The 16,961-nt window shown below is 39.8% G+C and overlaps 1 protein-coding gene across 12 annotated transcripts in view; it reads left to right on the top strand.

The window, feature by feature from the left end:
- The window catches only part of RASAL2 (RAS protein activator like 2), a 432,719-nt gene extending 416,119 nt beyond the window's left edge, over window positions 1-16,600 (top strand). For all 12 annotated transcript variants that reach the window (XM_049868388.1, XM_049868389.1, XM_049868390.1 and 9 more), the window contains 4 exons: window positions 2,972-3,106; window positions 4,759-4,961; window positions 6,509-6,596; window positions 11,850-16,600. In XM_049868388.1, the coding sequence (XP_049724345.1) occupies window positions 2,972-3,106; window positions 4,759-4,961; window positions 6,509-6,596; window positions 11,850-12,014 (591 nt within the window). In that variant the 3' untranslated portion in view covers window positions 12,015-16,600. The remainder of the gene's footprint in view (window positions 1-2,971; window positions 3,107-4,758; window positions 4,962-6,508; window positions 6,597-11,849) is intronic.
- The last annotated feature ends 361 nt before the right edge of the window (window positions 16,601-16,961 follow it).

The raw sequence follows: 16,961 nt of genomic DNA on the forward strand, positions 1-16,961 counted from the left end.
GGTTTCACACTAAAGTACCTTTCCTGTGCTCTGTGCATTAAAGTGATAAGATTATAAAACAAAAAAGGCATGTCTCCTTTAAATATTGTCTTTTTATTAATTTTTTGAAATTTAGATTTTTTAAAACTCAAAGCCACATTTTTTTTTTTGCCTTCCAAGTATTTTTAAGAGCCAGTAGAGGGAGAACTGTGTGTGTGTGTGTGTGTGTATATGATTCAATTAGCATGTAAAGTACCTTATACAGTTTACAAAGTGCTTTTAAAACATGTTCTCTCATTTGTTTCTCATATTAACTTTCGATGTGGATATTATTGTCTTTATTTTATAGATAAACTATTATATCCTATAGTTTAATGGTCCTAAATGTATATGGAAACATTTTTACATGTGTCCAAGGTATTTATTTAAATAATCATGTAATTATTTTAATGCATACTAGAAAATATGTAACTATAGATATATAAATATATAATATACAAATATATCTATAAATATATATAAGTATCTAACATCAAACTCATTATTTTACAGGTATTATTGCTTAGCACAAGGCTAAATAAAAAAGTTTTAAAGAGTTTTCGGTGAAAATGTGAATGATAAAAAATAATGAAAGAAATACAAATAAATAAGGTATAAGAAACATTAGCAGAGATGGAGATATACTATTGAGTACTGAGGGTACTGAAATTTAAGACATATTTACAGTGGAGAAAATGACTTTAAGAAGGAATATCTAGTTCACTGATTAATTGTGTGTGTGCGTATCCATTCATCTATCCTCAGACATGAAGCCATTTTTTATTAATAAACCCAAAACCCAATGCCATCAAGTCAATTCCGACTCATAGCAACCCTGTAGAACAGAGTAGAACTGCCCCATAGAGTTTCCAAGGAGCGCCTGGCAGATTTGAACTGCCAACCCTTTGGTTAGCAGCTGTAACAGTTAACCACTATGCCACCAGGGTTTCCATTATTAATACGTATCTGTAAATGTGTTTGTAAATCAACTAACCCAAATTTTCCTTCAAACCTTTAAAAGATACTCCTTTTTAAAGTATTGCATTTTTAAAAGTCTTTCCTACCCTATCTCTGATAACCTTTTTGTCTCTGCAACCAAATTTTTTCTCAAGGCCATCAAAATACCCCCGTTTTAAAAATATCTATCTATTTAGAGTTTAACTGGGCTCTATTCCAAAATGATGTACAGATTCTTAAAGTATTCCACTCAGCATGGAAGAGAAAATTCCCTTCAATTATGAGATTATGGAGTATTGGTCCTCAAAATAGAAATCCACTTTAATTATAAAAAGGCCAACTGACATACAAAGCTTTGTTTCTTCTCTTTGTCTACACACGCACACACACACACACAGATTTAGTGGATTGAATCCAAAGAAACAAAACCAAATCTGAGACAAAATATTTAGAAATAATCTGAATGTAAAAGTCAAACTCCTGTGTTGTAAGTTTTTACAAGAGACTGTACTCTTAAAAAGATAGCCTCAATTTATCTTATTTTGGCTAGTGTTTTATGCATGCCACAGTTTGAGAATAGAGCAAAAAAATTACTATCTAAAGTTGAAGTTAATAGGAGTCAGCATAAAGTGAATGAAGTTAACCATTTGCAGAACTAACTCAGAAATCAGTATTGCTGACAATACAGAAAGCTTCCTAAGTTTGGATAAAGAATAGCTTACATAAACTAGGGTCCGTTGAATTGTCCAAAGAGATATCATAATTTGAACAGAAATGTAGTATTCATAGAAAAGGCGGGCCAGAGAAAAGGAATTTGTGGTTTATTTCCAACATTATGGAAAAAGCACTAATATCCAGTAGCCTGATATAAATTGTAATACCCAATGCCAGTTTTCTAAACATAAGTACAGTAATAACATCTAGGCTCTATAGCACTCTGTAGCTTACAAAACACAACCCAGTGCCATCGAGTCGATTCTAACTCATAGCGACCCTATAGGACAGAGTAGAACTGCCCCACAGAGTTTCCAAGGAGCGCCTGGCAGATTCGAACTGCCAACCATTTGGTTAGCAGCCATAGCACTTAACCACTACGCCACCAGGGTTTCCGTAGCTTACAAAGAACTTTCAAATACATTGTTTTATTCAATCCTCACAACTCCCTAGGATAGGTAGTGGTGGTGACGGTGGTGGTATCCCCATTCCATAGATTAGGAAAACAATGTTTAAGAGATTAAGTAACATAACTACCAAATAGCAGAATGGCTACTCAAAGCCAGACTTCTGTACTACAGCTCCTTCTGTATATCTGCATTGGAAAAGGACAATTTATCTAGCCATCTTAACTTGATAAAAGCGTCCCTTAGACTATCCAGCATCAATTATTTTGATCCTTTATTCATCAAGGAACTTTCTGGTGGAAAAATATGGACTCCTGAGTGGCTTTAGTCCGTTAAGAAGCCAGTGCTTTATAAAAATGACCAAAACCACTTATTCTTCTGTTTTTCTCAATGAATAATATGAAAATTAAAAATTTGGCATTCTGACATGTAAATGGGCATTTGGTGAGTTTGCTTAGCATTAATCACTTCCTTAGTTCCCAACCATCTGAGTAACCTTTAAGTCATACTTTCTTTCTCTCTTTCTATCATCTTCTAAATTTTAGTAGATAGTTTGGTACCTAACAGCATTTGGACCATTGGGCAAATCAACAGTCTTAAAGCATTGCTTTTTTAGAGGGAGAAGAACACAGGTTCTTGAATGTGATGCATACAAATTTCTGTTCAGAATAGTTTGTTCTTATATGAATGGATATTCTCTTCCACCATCCCTAACCATGGCTTTAATAAAATATTACTTAGGGCTGAGAGCATTTATTAGAAAACTGATGTAGAAACTGGTACATTGGTTATCTCTTCCAAGAATATCTCTCTTTGTGAAATATAGCCAGTGGGTGAGCTCTTTTGGGAAATGCTAATAACTATTCCTGATGCAGGTTCAGTCACCTGTGGACTCTGCCACAATGTCCCCAGTAGAGAGGACAGCAGCCTGGGTTCTGAACAATGGGCAATATGAAGAGGATGTGGAAGAAACTGAGCAAAATCAAGATGAAGCCAAGCATGCTGAGAAGGTAGAACATCCAGCCTATCTTTTTTGGCTTAATTACTTTCACAAGTGGTAGGCCACTAATAGAGGCTATCTAGCCAAGAGCGTGAACTCCTGCGTGCTCCCTTCAAGTATACCTCTTAGGGTAACCATCATATACATGTCTACATGCAATGGGTCAGAAGCATCTGTGTGAAAATATGCTGAAAATGTCCATCATGCTGGGCAGTTTGCCTATAATACTTTCTTTTTTTAAATGTAGGTTGCCTTACTTTTGAGAATGCTCTGCTATTTATTGCTAGTTACTTTAGATGACTGTTTAGTGTTTCCACAAACTGGTTGTTAGTCTTTAACCAAGGAGGACTAGACATCCTTTCTATATCTTGGTAACAATTTTGTCTCTTTTTCTTTCTTCCTGTTGTAGATTAAAAAAAAAAAAGCTGCTAACTCTATAGACAATTTTTAAAAACACTATCTATTTTTGGGTTTTGCTTTGTTTTTAAAGAAAAGTTGACATGGAAAAAGGATTATCAAGCAAGAACTTTGATGTCGCTTACGGTTTTATTTCATTTAATTGACAACCAAACAACTAGCTTCTGCTTGCTTATTAGCATGAGCCTGAACTATGCTTGTTGATACGTCCACCTCTTAAAGCTGCTATAAAAGCTGTCATTTTTTATATTCTGGATTAACAAGTGTATTTTAGGAACATGTTGTTGGGTAAGCAGAAGCTAGTTATCTAGTTGTCAATTAAATGAGGTAATTTTATGTGAACATACATTGCATTTTATGAAGTACCATGCAGATTTATCATTATTAGTTACTGATGAATGTAGGTAGCCTATCCATAAGAAAGCTTATGCTTCTCGCCTTACCTAGAAAATTGTCCACAGCAACTTCAGTATAAGAAAGGGCCATATAACCAATTGAATCATTGAATTTGTATAAAGCTACATAGTGAGAAAACAGACATATATGTTCCCGGAAGTGGTACCAAATGAGCAGATGAGCCACAGTGGAAAGGACTAAGGGCAATATTAATCAGTCCTGGAGAGCATGTAGGCCTTTGCTTAGTGCTTGTGACCTGAGTAACTTATACTTTTATATCTAGGGAAAAAGCAGCAGTAGCCTACTGTACCATAAAGCACTACTTAGTGATTTAGTAGCTTAACATTACAGAACCGTTGCTTGTTCTCTGAAGGTCTGATCCTAGTAGAGAGAAGGAATGAGCTGGGATATGTCAGAGATTCTACAATGCAGGTGAAGATATAGAAATCTTTCCTTTTTTAGACAACTGGCTCTAGGCTCTTTTAAAGTGGTTTGTCAGGCTTCTAAGTGCTTAAACTTATTTTTTACCTGCTCCCGTTGTATACCATCACCGATTGGATGTGGCTTACAGCAACTGGTAGTTTAATGTGGAGAGAGATACATAAATATATAGATTGGGAATGCCAAAATCAGATTGGAAATGTAATTTTAGGAGGAAGGCAAAGCTGCACTAACACTTACAGCTGTTGATAACTTTAAAGAACATTAGCAGCACATGGAATGGCAGCTTGAACAGCATCCGGCTGCGTTGCCTACAGTTGCTTTTGTAAAAAAGATAATCACTAACTTCTAAAACCAATAAAACTCTAATTTTTTCTCCTTCTCTTTGGTGCCTCTTCTCTGCTGTAGTATGAACAGGAAATTACTAAACTGAAGGAACGCCTGAGAGTATCCAGCCGGCGGCTAGAGGAATATGAACGCCGGTTGCTGGTGCAGGAACAGCAGATGCAGAAGCTGCTGCTAGAATACAAGGCCCGGCTGGAGGACAGCGAGGAACGTCTGCGCAGGCAGCAGGAAGAGAAGGACAGCCAGATGAAAAGCATCATCAGCAGGTTAGAGGATCGACTAGTGGTGGTTGTGGGCTAGTGGGGGTACAGAGAGGTGGGAGATGATCAAAAGAATCTAAGAGGAATGGCAGCAAAAGCCATTTTCAGCCCTGTGTATACTCTGTGGTACTCAGTACATATGTGATGCCTAACTGTATTTCTTAAGATCTCCTAAATCTGAGGCCTTAGCACGCTCCCTATGAAGATAGAAGCATACTGGTTATCTTTAATCCTAACCATTAGAAAGAATAAAACCCTAGTGATTCACTTGAGATGTCTTAGAAGAGATCTGGGTTTTAAAAATCTATGTATTCAATGTCTTAAGATTGTGTGTCAGAGTAGAACTGTGCTCCAAAGGGTTTTCAAGACTGTGACCTTTCTGAGACAAATCACCAAGCCTTTCTTCCAAGGCACCTCTGGGTGGGCTGAAACTGCCAACCTTTTGGTTAGTAGTCAAGCGCTTGACCGCTTGACCCAGGAACTCCTAAGGCATATTGAGGGAGGGGTCAATTTTCCCAAACATTTATATAGCTCTTATGGGCCAGGCACTTTTCTAAGCACTTTAAAAATAATAATTTGTTTAATGTTCATTATAGTCCCTGAGGCAGCCATTATATTTCTTCTCATTTACAAACAAGGAAACAGGCATAGGCTTATGAAGTCACTTGCCTAAGGTCATTGTGGTGGAGGCAGGGTTTGAATCCAGGCAGTCGGACTTGGAGTCTGTGCTTATAACCACTGTGCTTCTATATTGTCACACGCTATGGACAGGTTAAGTAAACTGAGATCCGAAAAGGCTTATTGTTTTAGTAGTATGGAGGTGACTGGCCGTCTTACTAAGGAGCCCTGTTGGTGCGGTGGTTGAGCGCTCAGCTGCTAACTGACAGGTCGGCAGTTTGAACCCACCAGCTGCTCCCAGGGGCGAGATGTAGCAATCTGCTTCCACAGAGATTTACAGCCTTGGGAACCCAGCGGGACGGTTCTGCTCTGTTTTATGGGGTTGCTGTGAGTCGGAGTCGGCCTGACAGCAGTGGTTTGGTTTGAGTTGGGCAGTCTTAACGGAAAGCAGTTTCAGCAGAGTCATGAGCTAAGTATCAGTGGTAAAACGTGAATGGTGGACGCGAAAACCAGACCTAGTGAATCTCGGCTACTCCCTGAGAAAACTCGACTGTGGATGGAAAGAGCAAGATAGGACAACAGTGATAGGGGAATCTGGGATTAAGAAAGGGTTATGTTTTTGCTGGCTGGTTTGATATTTTAAGATGAAATAAATTATATTGAGGGGGGTGGTGTGGTAGAAGTAGTAGAAGAAATGATTAATAGAAAACTCGTTCCAGAGAAGATGAACATGCCTGGGGTCCAATCACAGAGAAATCAGCCTTGGATATGTGTTCTTCCAAAGTAGGAGAGAAGAAAGAAAAGATGGTTGCAGATGCAAATAGATTAGGAGGGAGAGAAAATATTGAGCTATTGTGAGTTTTGAGTTTCTTGTTCTTTATGTTAGCCAGCCCTCACTTTGAAGATGTGAATGTCTCCTCCCTGCCATGTTCTAGGCTAATGGCTGTAGAAGAGGAATTGAAGAAGGATCATGCTGAGATGCAAGCAGTTATTGATGCAAAGCAGAAAATCATTGATGCACAGGTAAGCAGGCTCTGAATCTAGTAGAAGGCACTTGTTCATAGTAATTGTTATTTCCTGACTTCCCATTCTTTGCAAATGCCCAGGCAGGTACTGGAAATGGGTCCCTGAAAAAGTTCTTGACATTACCTTTTGAAGAGTAAAGGAGTTTCTATGTGACCTTCATTACTTTTCCTTTCTCTCACTGGTGACAAGTCTGTTAACCCAGCAAAGGGTTAGTGTGCTTTAGTGCAGTTGCTTGACATATCTCAACCTAGTGCATGATGGGGTTTACTTCTTTCCTTGTGGAAAGGAGAGCGTTCTCTGAGGGGGCAGCTGGGGAAAGTACACTGCATGTGTCTGGCTTGTGACCTCCACTGACCATTGCTTGGCTGTGACGTTCACGGTCTTGTCAGTCACGTCCACTGTGCCATCAAGTTCTAGCCCCAGACAGTAGCAGAACTACAGGGGAAAGACAGGGTGGCAGAAGGTATCTTTCCTTGTTATTCTTTTGGTTCAGGGCTTGGCATTGCTGCTTGGAATTTGCTGGCTGCCCTTCTTTATTGGCACTGTGCTTAGAGAGCCTCTTTTGGTAAAACTTTAAAGAGAAGAAAGTGTTGATGAAACCAGAACCTAGGCCTGTCCTCACTGTAGCTTATACCTGTGACACCAGTGGGGTGTGATGGCTGCCAGAAGCCTCTCACGGGGGCACTTCCAAATCCAGGGGGTGGGAAATCTTTCTAACTCCTTTTCATTTTAGCAATGTGAAATATGGTTGTATTTCTTAGAGTGAAACAAATAATAAAAGGAATGTAGTTTTGATAGTGGTTAGTCTAGCTGCTGAATGTCCCTGGAACATCCCAGCCTGGTTTGCATTTCTCACCCTTAAATACCACTTCATGTCCCTAATCTGTGAAATAAAAATGGGAGCAAGGTCTTTATACATAGATTTTATGCCCCCTTCTCTGCATATCAGCCAGCGGTCAATGAATGCTCTAGCTCCCCATGTTCTTAAATGTGTACTTAACACCTCCAGTCTAGTTCCTTACAGGGTCAGTGTGGGATGGGGTTATTTTTCAAGGGAATTGGGAGTGAGGCCAAAAGCATAGCCATGGGGAGAACGCTCCATGGGCCTTATACTCCTCCTTCAGACACACTGGACCTGGAGCTGGTGTGGGTTGTGATATTCCCTGTCACCATGCTTACTGGAATATTATGGAACTCTCTAGTTTATGGATATTTTGACCTCCTAACAATTAGAAGAAACGTCTGCTGTGATTAACTTGATCCTTTTTTTAACCTTTCTATGTGTCCTTGAGGTAGATGTGGGAAGGTAGCAGAGACAAGGACATCTCTCTATATGTACTGCAAAATTTCATCCCACGGGCTCAAGAGAAACAGCCTGCATGAAGAAGGCAATTTAGTCAGGAAAACTGACGTTGCTAAGTTTTTCCTTTTGGGTTTTCAATATGACAGTACAAAGCAGGGAGAGTTCTCCTAATAACCACATCAGGAGAGATTTCAGTACTGATGAGATAAAACAAATTGTTTTAATAATTTCAGCTGGTTTAAAGACTGTCAGTTTGAAGCAGAGGGAGTGTGGCCGTGTCTCAGACGTGGCTCTGTGAACAGGAGTTCCCTTTTCCCATTGGCTGTCAGGACAGTCTCATTTTTAGCTTCTGAAGATTTTTACTCCTTCTGTCGTCTATTTTGAGGTCTAAACCAAGGTGACTGGGTATTAAGCATGAGTCATAGGCGTAGAAGGCAAATGCCAGAGGGGGAATCTTATTTATCAGGGCTCAGAGCTCTGGAAATAAAGCACCTTCTCTCAGTTGACCAAGAGAGTGTCATGGTATAGGGGTGAGAGAAATGCTTTTCAAAACAGCAGTCAGTGTCAGACTTCTGGTCTGGCTAAGCTAGATAATATTTGGAATCCATACCTCAAGGCAGTGGTTCTCAAATGATTTGGTTCCGTGGACTATTTTGGTGGAACCAAAGGCACCTTTCATAGATCGATATCCAGATTCTTCTACTGACTGCTCAACAATAGCAACCACTCTCAACTAATGGATCGAATTGCACTGGAGTTTGTTCAGTATAAATTACTGTTCAGACATAAGTATTCCTGCATAATAAATGGGACCCCTAAAGAATATTTGTAGACTCTATTAGACCACGTTTTGAAAACCACTGCACCATGTACAGCACAAATCATAAGACTGAAAATAGTGAACAAATTATTACCTCCTTATGAAGAGGGTTTCCCTGTTCCAGCTGCTGGCTTATTGATACATTGATGTCTTCTTATAGCAAAAGACATGGGCCATTTTTTGGCATCTTTTGTAATGAATGACTTTCTATATCAGATCCTTTCCTTTGTAATAAATCTTACATCTTAAATATCTGGTGGAGCCTCTGGCATCATTTAATAGAATGTTTGAGGTGAATGCTTCCCAGTGAGGTAACATGTATTTTGTCACTGGTAGTTAAAAAAAAAAATTCAGAAAGGACTTGGGCCCAACATTTCCCAAAATTGAAGGCTGGGTACCCAGTGAACTGGTTTTCATCCTTCTCAGCAGCCCTGTCCCACAGGAAAGGTTCATCCCTGAGTTCCGCCTCTCCCTGTCCTTGATTCAATTCATGCTACAAGGCTTGGGTCAGCTGTTTCCTAAGTGGAAATGCAAAAGGATGAGCAGTCCATCAGTGACACTCCACCCAATGTAAACTCCATTAGGAGTGGCAAGACCACCTGTCCCAGACCTTGTAGCATGGACATGGGGAGGAGGGCACAGAGGAACCATTTTTTTTAAATATCAGACCAGGCACTGTGTCACCTCTCACCCCTCAGCATGAGTGGACACTCTGACTCCCAGGATCTCTCCATGGACTTAGATGGAGGACAGAGAAGGGCTTCCTCCTATGAGAAGCAAAGCAGCTGCCTAGTTACTGTTGCAAGTGATATCTCCGCTGTGTTAAATTACAGGTCATAAATGGAGATGAGATTATTCAAACAGGCAAGTAAACCCTGTCCATTCTCTAGCTGAGCAGTAGCCAGCCCTGGCCCAGTGCACTGGCCTCCTACACATTCCAGCTCCTGCAGCTCCCACACTGGAAATCTTCATATCAGGAATGGACTAGATTGCTCTGCTTTCCAATCCAGAATGGAAATGTCAAAGCATCCTTTGCCAACCGAACTTGACTTTCAAATGTTCCTGTTTGATTTTTTTATTATTACTATTATTTTACTTTTTGCTTTATTTTGAGGACTTGGCAATGGGGGGAATTCAAAGGGGAGTTTATCCACCTGAAAACTTTTAGCTATTTATAAGGGGGTTGCTTGGATTGAATTGTTGCCCTTGTAAGCAATAAATAATTATAGTCATTCTTGGCCTTCTTTTTGGCCCTTTAAGAATCAAATAATTTTTCATGAATGCCTAATTTTTTATGGACGAGCCCTGGAGAATCCTACTTCCCTCAGTATTCGGGCCTTAAACTTATTCCAATACTGAAATAACTTTTCTTTTTTAATCATTTTAAGAAATTACCCATTATTCTGTTTACAGATGATTCCTAACCATGAAGGGGGCGCATATCTTTTGTTTTTTAGTGGCCATTGGCCAATCCTTACCTACCGGCTTGTAAAAGAGCTATATATATATATATATATGTATATATATATATACATATATATATAGCCTTACAGGTCTTTGTTTCTGTGAGTTTTTGCCATCCTTAAAACTCGCATGCTGAAAGTAGAACGCATCTACCTAGATTAGTGATTAGTTAATAATGCAGACTTTGTGGATCTTGCTACCTGAATTCTCCATGAGGGAAAGGAAGAATTTTTTAATAGTAATGACAAGTGTGAACTAGTGTTTTGAGTTTTTTTCCCCCATACTTTAGAAACTATGACCACCAGCACTCTGCCATGCAGATACCTACCCATCCCCATTCCCAAAGTAGGAGATTAAAGGGAAGCTGTTGTTGTTTTATATGGCTTTACCTAAATATTTCCTTCAGGGCAGTAGTCTTCCCTCTGCATCCCTGTCAGCACATTCCCCACCAGAGCTGTGCTGTACAATGGCCCTTTCTAGCTACTACTTTAATAGCCACAAGCATCATCAAGCCCTGAGTCCTCATCCCTCTTCTCTGACCCACAACTAAGCTTTACCATGCCTGTCCTTGGGGAAATTCAAAGACTCCAAGGGAGGGAACACTCCTTTTGGTTTGGGGTTGTTCTTTATATGCTCTTTTCTTTATAATTTCATTGGCCTAGGTAAAGACTGTCTTTTTCAGGATTAACTTGTTTCCTGAAAACTGTAGACTTCATGTTGGACGGGTTCTGAAAAGATCTGCCTAGCTGGTGAAGCTAAGATTAGTGTGTCTCTTTAATCTTTAGATGGTCCTTTTTCCTTTGAACTGCCCTTTTTTTTCTTTTCACCTTTTTTTCCCCGTTGATCTTTTTGTATATTCAACAGTCCTTTGTTCCAAAGTAACATAACCCTAAAGCAATTTGTTTTCAGAGATTCAAAGCAAAATGTAAGCAGTCTCCTTACTGGGTAGCTTTTCTGGAGTACCTCTGAGCTGGAATGGGTCTAGGAGCCTTGTGTTCTCTGTTTGTTTCCATGTGTTATGTTTATGGCGTCCCCCTCCAGTCACATCTACCTCCTCATATTCAAATAACTCCCTGGGCTGAGCTTTTGGCTGCTTTTTTCCCTTCTTGCTGTTGCATCCTCACTTTGTCGGTGACTATAAACTGCCACCATGTATGGTTTTAATTTTGAGCACAACGTGAACTCTTTCCAAATGTGACAGATGCGTCCTTTTGGGGGGCTCAGAACCCATACACGTGCACTTTCACCTCTGTGAAATGAAACCTCTGGTGCTTCTTTCTTCGCCACCTAATTTCCACATTTCAATTTTGACCAAAAGCACTTCATATAGTAAGGCAGCTTGACACATCTGTTGCATAGACTAAAGTAACACGTGGTGTCATTTTTACATGACATTGTAATATCCCAAGGGATCATTAATAACAAGTCCTGCTCTGCTGAACGGAAAAAAGAAAGAGAAAATACACGGAGACCCCTTGGACCCAAGGGAAACTGAAGCTGACTAGTGTGCAGAAAGAGGCAGAGACGTTCCATTTGTCTGGGAACATCATGTGTACTGCTGTCCGATAAAAAGCATTGGAACAATTGTTCAAAAAAAGAAAGGGTGTTTTGGTGTGGATTTACTGCATGTAGCCTGAATAAAGCCATGATTGGTGTATTGTAGGAAAAACGGATCGTGTCCCTGGATTCGGCCAACACCAGACTGATGAGCGCGTTGACCCAAGTGAAAGAGCGGTACAGCATGCAGGTTCGCAATGGCATCTCCCCCACCAACCCCACCAAGCTTTCCATCACGGAGAATGGTGAATTCAAAAACAGCAGCTGCTGATGGGCTGTATGAACAGACAGACTACCGAAGGAGACAGAAGGAAATTTACCCGCTCTCCTCTTTCTAGCCCTTTACCCCGCCCCTCCAGGTTTATAGAGTGTTGCTACTTCAGAACGGCAATGTGAAGAGAAACTCTTGACTGAAGAAAGGAACCTTGTCTTTCAGGGCATAAGGCTAAGACTCCAAGGTCAACTCTTTTCCCCCATGTCTCTTTGTACATAGAGAACTTAGTTCTGGGCCATGTACAGAAAATACCGCTGTAATATACCAAAAGGAAGTTAATAATGTAGATTACCTTTTTAATTATTGCTATTTTTATTATTGTTTTCCTCTTGTTGCAAGCACTGCAGTTGTTAGAGGAGGAAACGTAGGAACTATGTGTGAGTGAAGAACGAGCCTGTGGGCTCAGTAGCTGGAGACCGAGTGTCTACCTGATAGAAGCACATGGAGTGCAATAGGACATTGTCAGAATGAACTTTCAGGGATTCATCTGCCAGTTTAAAAGCCCCACTCTGGCCCCGTGTCTTTTCAGAAAACATGCAAATACCAAGATCCAAATAAAACAATAATTTATCCAGCTGATCAACCAAGACTGGTTCTGGTCAGACAGCTAATTCTGATTTGGGGACTCACTTTCAGAGGACACAGCTAAGAGCTGTTGCATCAAAACTGGACTTTAGGAGTGATTTCTATCGAACACCTGTCAATATGTTTATTTCCTTCTGTCTGTGGCAGGTGGGATTTTCCATTTTAGATAGGGGACTTTTTTTTTTTTTTTACCCCAATTGTAATAAAGAGTGTTCGTTTTCCTCTTTAGAGTTTACAAAACTATAAATATTTGTGTCTCTACTTACCATCTTCATCTTCACACACTCACTGCCTTTTCCTCCCCCAAGGTGGGAGAGTCATCACCAACAGGGTTTACTCTCCCCTGGAGAGGTTATTCAAATATGTTATCTGTAAGCCATCCAAAATAAACCCCCTTTCCTTCTCACAGAAAAGGGCTAACCACACCACAGCAGGAATCTCTGACTACTTCCTAATTTAAAAAAGCATTTCCTATTTGTAAGTTACAAGTTTTATTTGGGATAAATATTTTATCCATTGTTCTAGCAAATCTATGGTCAGGGTACTTTTATCTGGATCTTAAACTTTTAAATTGCTTCTTTTTCCTTTTATTCTCTTAGTAAAATTTGGAAAAGAAATTCAAATCTGAAGTATCACTCTCTTAAAAGTGATGATTACTCTTATAAAAAAAGAAATTTGGAAGTGTGGGGATGCAAACTGCAATTGTTATTCCCAGGAAAAAATAACTAAGTCCATACTCTTGGTACATTTGACTATAATGACCCAGTTTCAACATTTGTCATCCATGACTTTATTGTAAGACATGTTATAGGACAGAAAAGGTCATAGAGACTAATGTATTTCCTTTTTTTCAGACGTGTGAAATGTCATCTTGAGTGCAACCTTGATTATCGGAAGTATGGGATGTTATATGCTAAACAGACGTATATACAGATATATACACACACATATTCACACGTATGTACATATAACTGCACAAATAGGAAAAATTCATGCCTTCTATGCTGTCAGATATAATGTTAAAAAGATTTGGAATCTCTTTAAGCAAAGTCTTAGCATCTGTTTTACATTGAGAAAGCAACAGTGTTTCTCATTAACTTAATGATGTTTATTTTAAATTAAAAAGTTTAAGGAAATACCAAAAAAAAAAAAAGGTGGGGGAAAACCTAAGGGAGACATATACATGCAGTGCCATGCAGTGAGTGTTTCTGCATAACAGAATGTTGTTAAAGGAACAAGAGAACATTTATGGCATCCTCTTTCTAGTGAAGCCCATCCTAGACCCCAGGCCTTTTTTCTCACTGGACCCCGGGCTTGCATTTTGCCCTCTTGAGCACTGGTCTCTCTTAGGTGGATCTTTGTGGTGGACCTTGCATTTCAGCAACCTCACCGTGGCCCCCCGCCCCATAGCCTTTGTAAAAAATTTGCTTCACAATAGCCCCTGTTTGTACCAGACAGTGATCTAAAACAGGAGTTTCTCACCGTGCTTATCTGCTCTGCAGAGTTCACGCCCTCTTGTGTTTTTGTGTGTGTGTGTGTGTGTGTTTTCTAGACCCTCGGTAGTTATTTTACAAATTCTTATCTCTACTCTCCAAGCTGAGGGTATAGTATGGTCAGAATCACTTATTTTAATAGGAAAAATAGTTACCAATTCTGAAGCAGTGCCCCTTGTTGGAGGAGGGAGGAATATAAACATAGTCTGTTCTTGCTTGTTGTGGCTCTCCTGCCTCTGGGGAAAAAAAAAAAAAAAAACGCCTCTAAAAAAAAAAAAGCGTTGGTAATGGATTACAGAGGGCTTATAAGATTACCTATATGAGGGGAAAGAGGGGACAAAAAAATCAAATGTATTTTTGATGGATGCAATATATCTCATTAGCATAGTGGAAGCTCCTTAGAGGGTTGTCTGCATTGAAGTCTAAATGCCCAAAACTTTGGGCTAGATTATGCAACCCTCTATTATCAGGTTATCTTGAATGAAAAGAGTAGGGTAGAAAAATGGAAGCAAGCTAAAAGTTCAGTTGTTGCCAGATGTTAAATTTTAGATTGTGCTTTAAGCCTACTTCTATCGAAGTCTTTTTCTGAGTATTTCTTTAGAGAATGCTGCAATCTATAGAACTTATTCTAATTTTTTTTTTTTTTTAATATGAAGGAAAGCAGCAACAGCTGATAATGAGTTTTTATGGAGGTGTTGCTTTAGCCCAAATAGGTACACACCTCTGTTTTGCTGGGAGGAGGTTCATGGTTGAAGAAAGATGGGTGGATTAAGCTAGCTGAGTCTTGCACTCCCTGTTTCACTCCGCATATCACCACCTTGCGGGGTGCAGGATGGAGCAGGGTTGAGTGAAATTTAGAATTCAGGTGAAATGCTCACAAAGTGCTTGCCTGGCTGCTTACCAAGAACAGCTAAATGTAGGCAGGGTTCAGAAAAAAAAGAGTTTCATACTCCCTTTTTATTTCACTGGAGCAATAACCTTTCTGGGCCTAAACAGCAAAAAAGAGATCCATCAGGTCATCATATTCCCTGAGTCTCTGCAATAAAAGCCATGACAGAGGGGAAATGATAATGAGGTAACTATAATGGACATTGGAGCACTTAGTGCATTCCAGGCACATGACCAAGGTACTATTGGGGTAGGTAATCATGCTGCTATAGCTTTTTGCTTTTTTCACTTGATATTGAGTTGGTCAGAATTCACTTTCTGAGTGGTTTACAACTACCTTTCCCTATGATGGTGTTAGACTGTGCTGCATATGGTGAAAGATAACAAGATTTCTTGTCTGAGACTACTGCCCATTTCTACAAGCATCAACTATCTGCCCTTGAGAATTAGCTTGACTTCAGAAGTAAAGCTTTTCAGATCTCAGTCTACCCCTGGCCTTTGTTAATGGACCTGTAGTTCTTATAGACTCCTGGCTTTCAGTCTTTCCTCAGAGGCACACTGTGTTGGGATCAGAGCAAGACAACTGCCATCAAGTGAGTTTGTATCGGCATTTGTTTTGCCTTCCATCTGGGTTTAGTTGTCGTCCTCTCCAGTTTGGAGTTCTTGAAAAGGCTGATTGTGAGACTGAGCTTGGGGAAGGAACCCTCTTCAGGGTCACTTCAGTCCCAGGAGTCTACCCCACTGTGACCCTGGCCCAAGGCCTGATACCAGACTAGATTTGTCGCTGGGCCCCAGCCCATGCTGCAGCTTTACTGCATTTCTCAGCTACACCCTGGGAGGCCACCTTCTCCCACAGATGGTGGAAAGCCGAAAGACATTCCTCTGCATTCCCCTGCATTTTTCAGGTGTAGTAATGAAATCCTCTGCTTGCCCCAGCAGAAAATACACAGTTGCCTTCCCACCCCCTAACTGGGGGGCCAAAAATTTGGGATACTTTTTTTTTTTTTTTAATTCAATTTATCAATTGAGAGGACTTATTTTACAGTTTTTTGAAAGCAAGAAATGTTCAAGTGTTGAATTTTTAAATCAAATCTCTTTTCTAGAGGCATTCACTTGTGCTGACCATGCTCTTGAGTTTAGGAAGGACAAAAGCGATGAAATTTGCATGAGATAGAATAAATATCTCATGAGCAGGGAAAGAAGCTGAGGAAGATACATGATGCAAAAAGGGATTAATGCATTGCAGCCTTCTCAGTAGCCCAGAGGTTCAGAGGAAACAGAGGAGGATTTATATACCCCTTGGCTGCCCTTAAAATACATGGATACATGGAATAGCGGTTTCTGTAGACAGCACATAGACCCTCCCCCCCACACACACAGGCACAAAACATAGTTACTGGGCTTCCCTTTTCTGAATGTTAATCCATTTTATAAAGCAATGATTCCTAGACTTTTTTAAGTTGGTAAGATTTTATGGTGGTCATTTTTTTTTCCTATTAAAAAATTACGGGTTATGTGTATATATAAGTTAAAGTCACTGGAAATTGATTTGGTTTGACATTGTCCCCAGTAACTTAAATATTGTCCATTGACACCATGGGGAGTCATAGAAAGAAAGGGGAATATCACTGATCCAAAAAAAAAAAAAAATTAGGATCCAGAAAGAACTGGCTTTGTTACTGATCAGTTAATCCTCAGGTGTTCAAGTAACCGATCCAACAAGACTTGGCAAGCGCAGGGAGCCACCCAAGAAAAGGCAAGTGGTAGTTTTCACTCATATTTCAGCATGGGTTTTAATTCCCTACTCAGTTCTTACGTTTCACTGAAATGCCCTCATTTTTCTCTAGGAAATTTTTTAGTTTGGGACTTAAAATCATATTTATCTGTTGTTCCAGAGAGATCTCCACAGAAGCTGTGTTTTAGGGATCTCTATCACCTGTGTGTGGGTGCAAATGTTTGTGTATAAATCTCATATTTA

The sequence above is a fragment of the Elephas maximus genome, chromosome 24 (genome assembly GCF_024166365.1).
Source record: "Elephas maximus indicus isolate mEleMax1 chromosome 24, mEleMax1 primary haplotype, whole genome shotgun sequence".
Lineage (NCBI taxonomy): Eukaryota > Metazoa > Chordata > Mammalia > Proboscidea > Elephantidae > Elephas > Elephas maximus.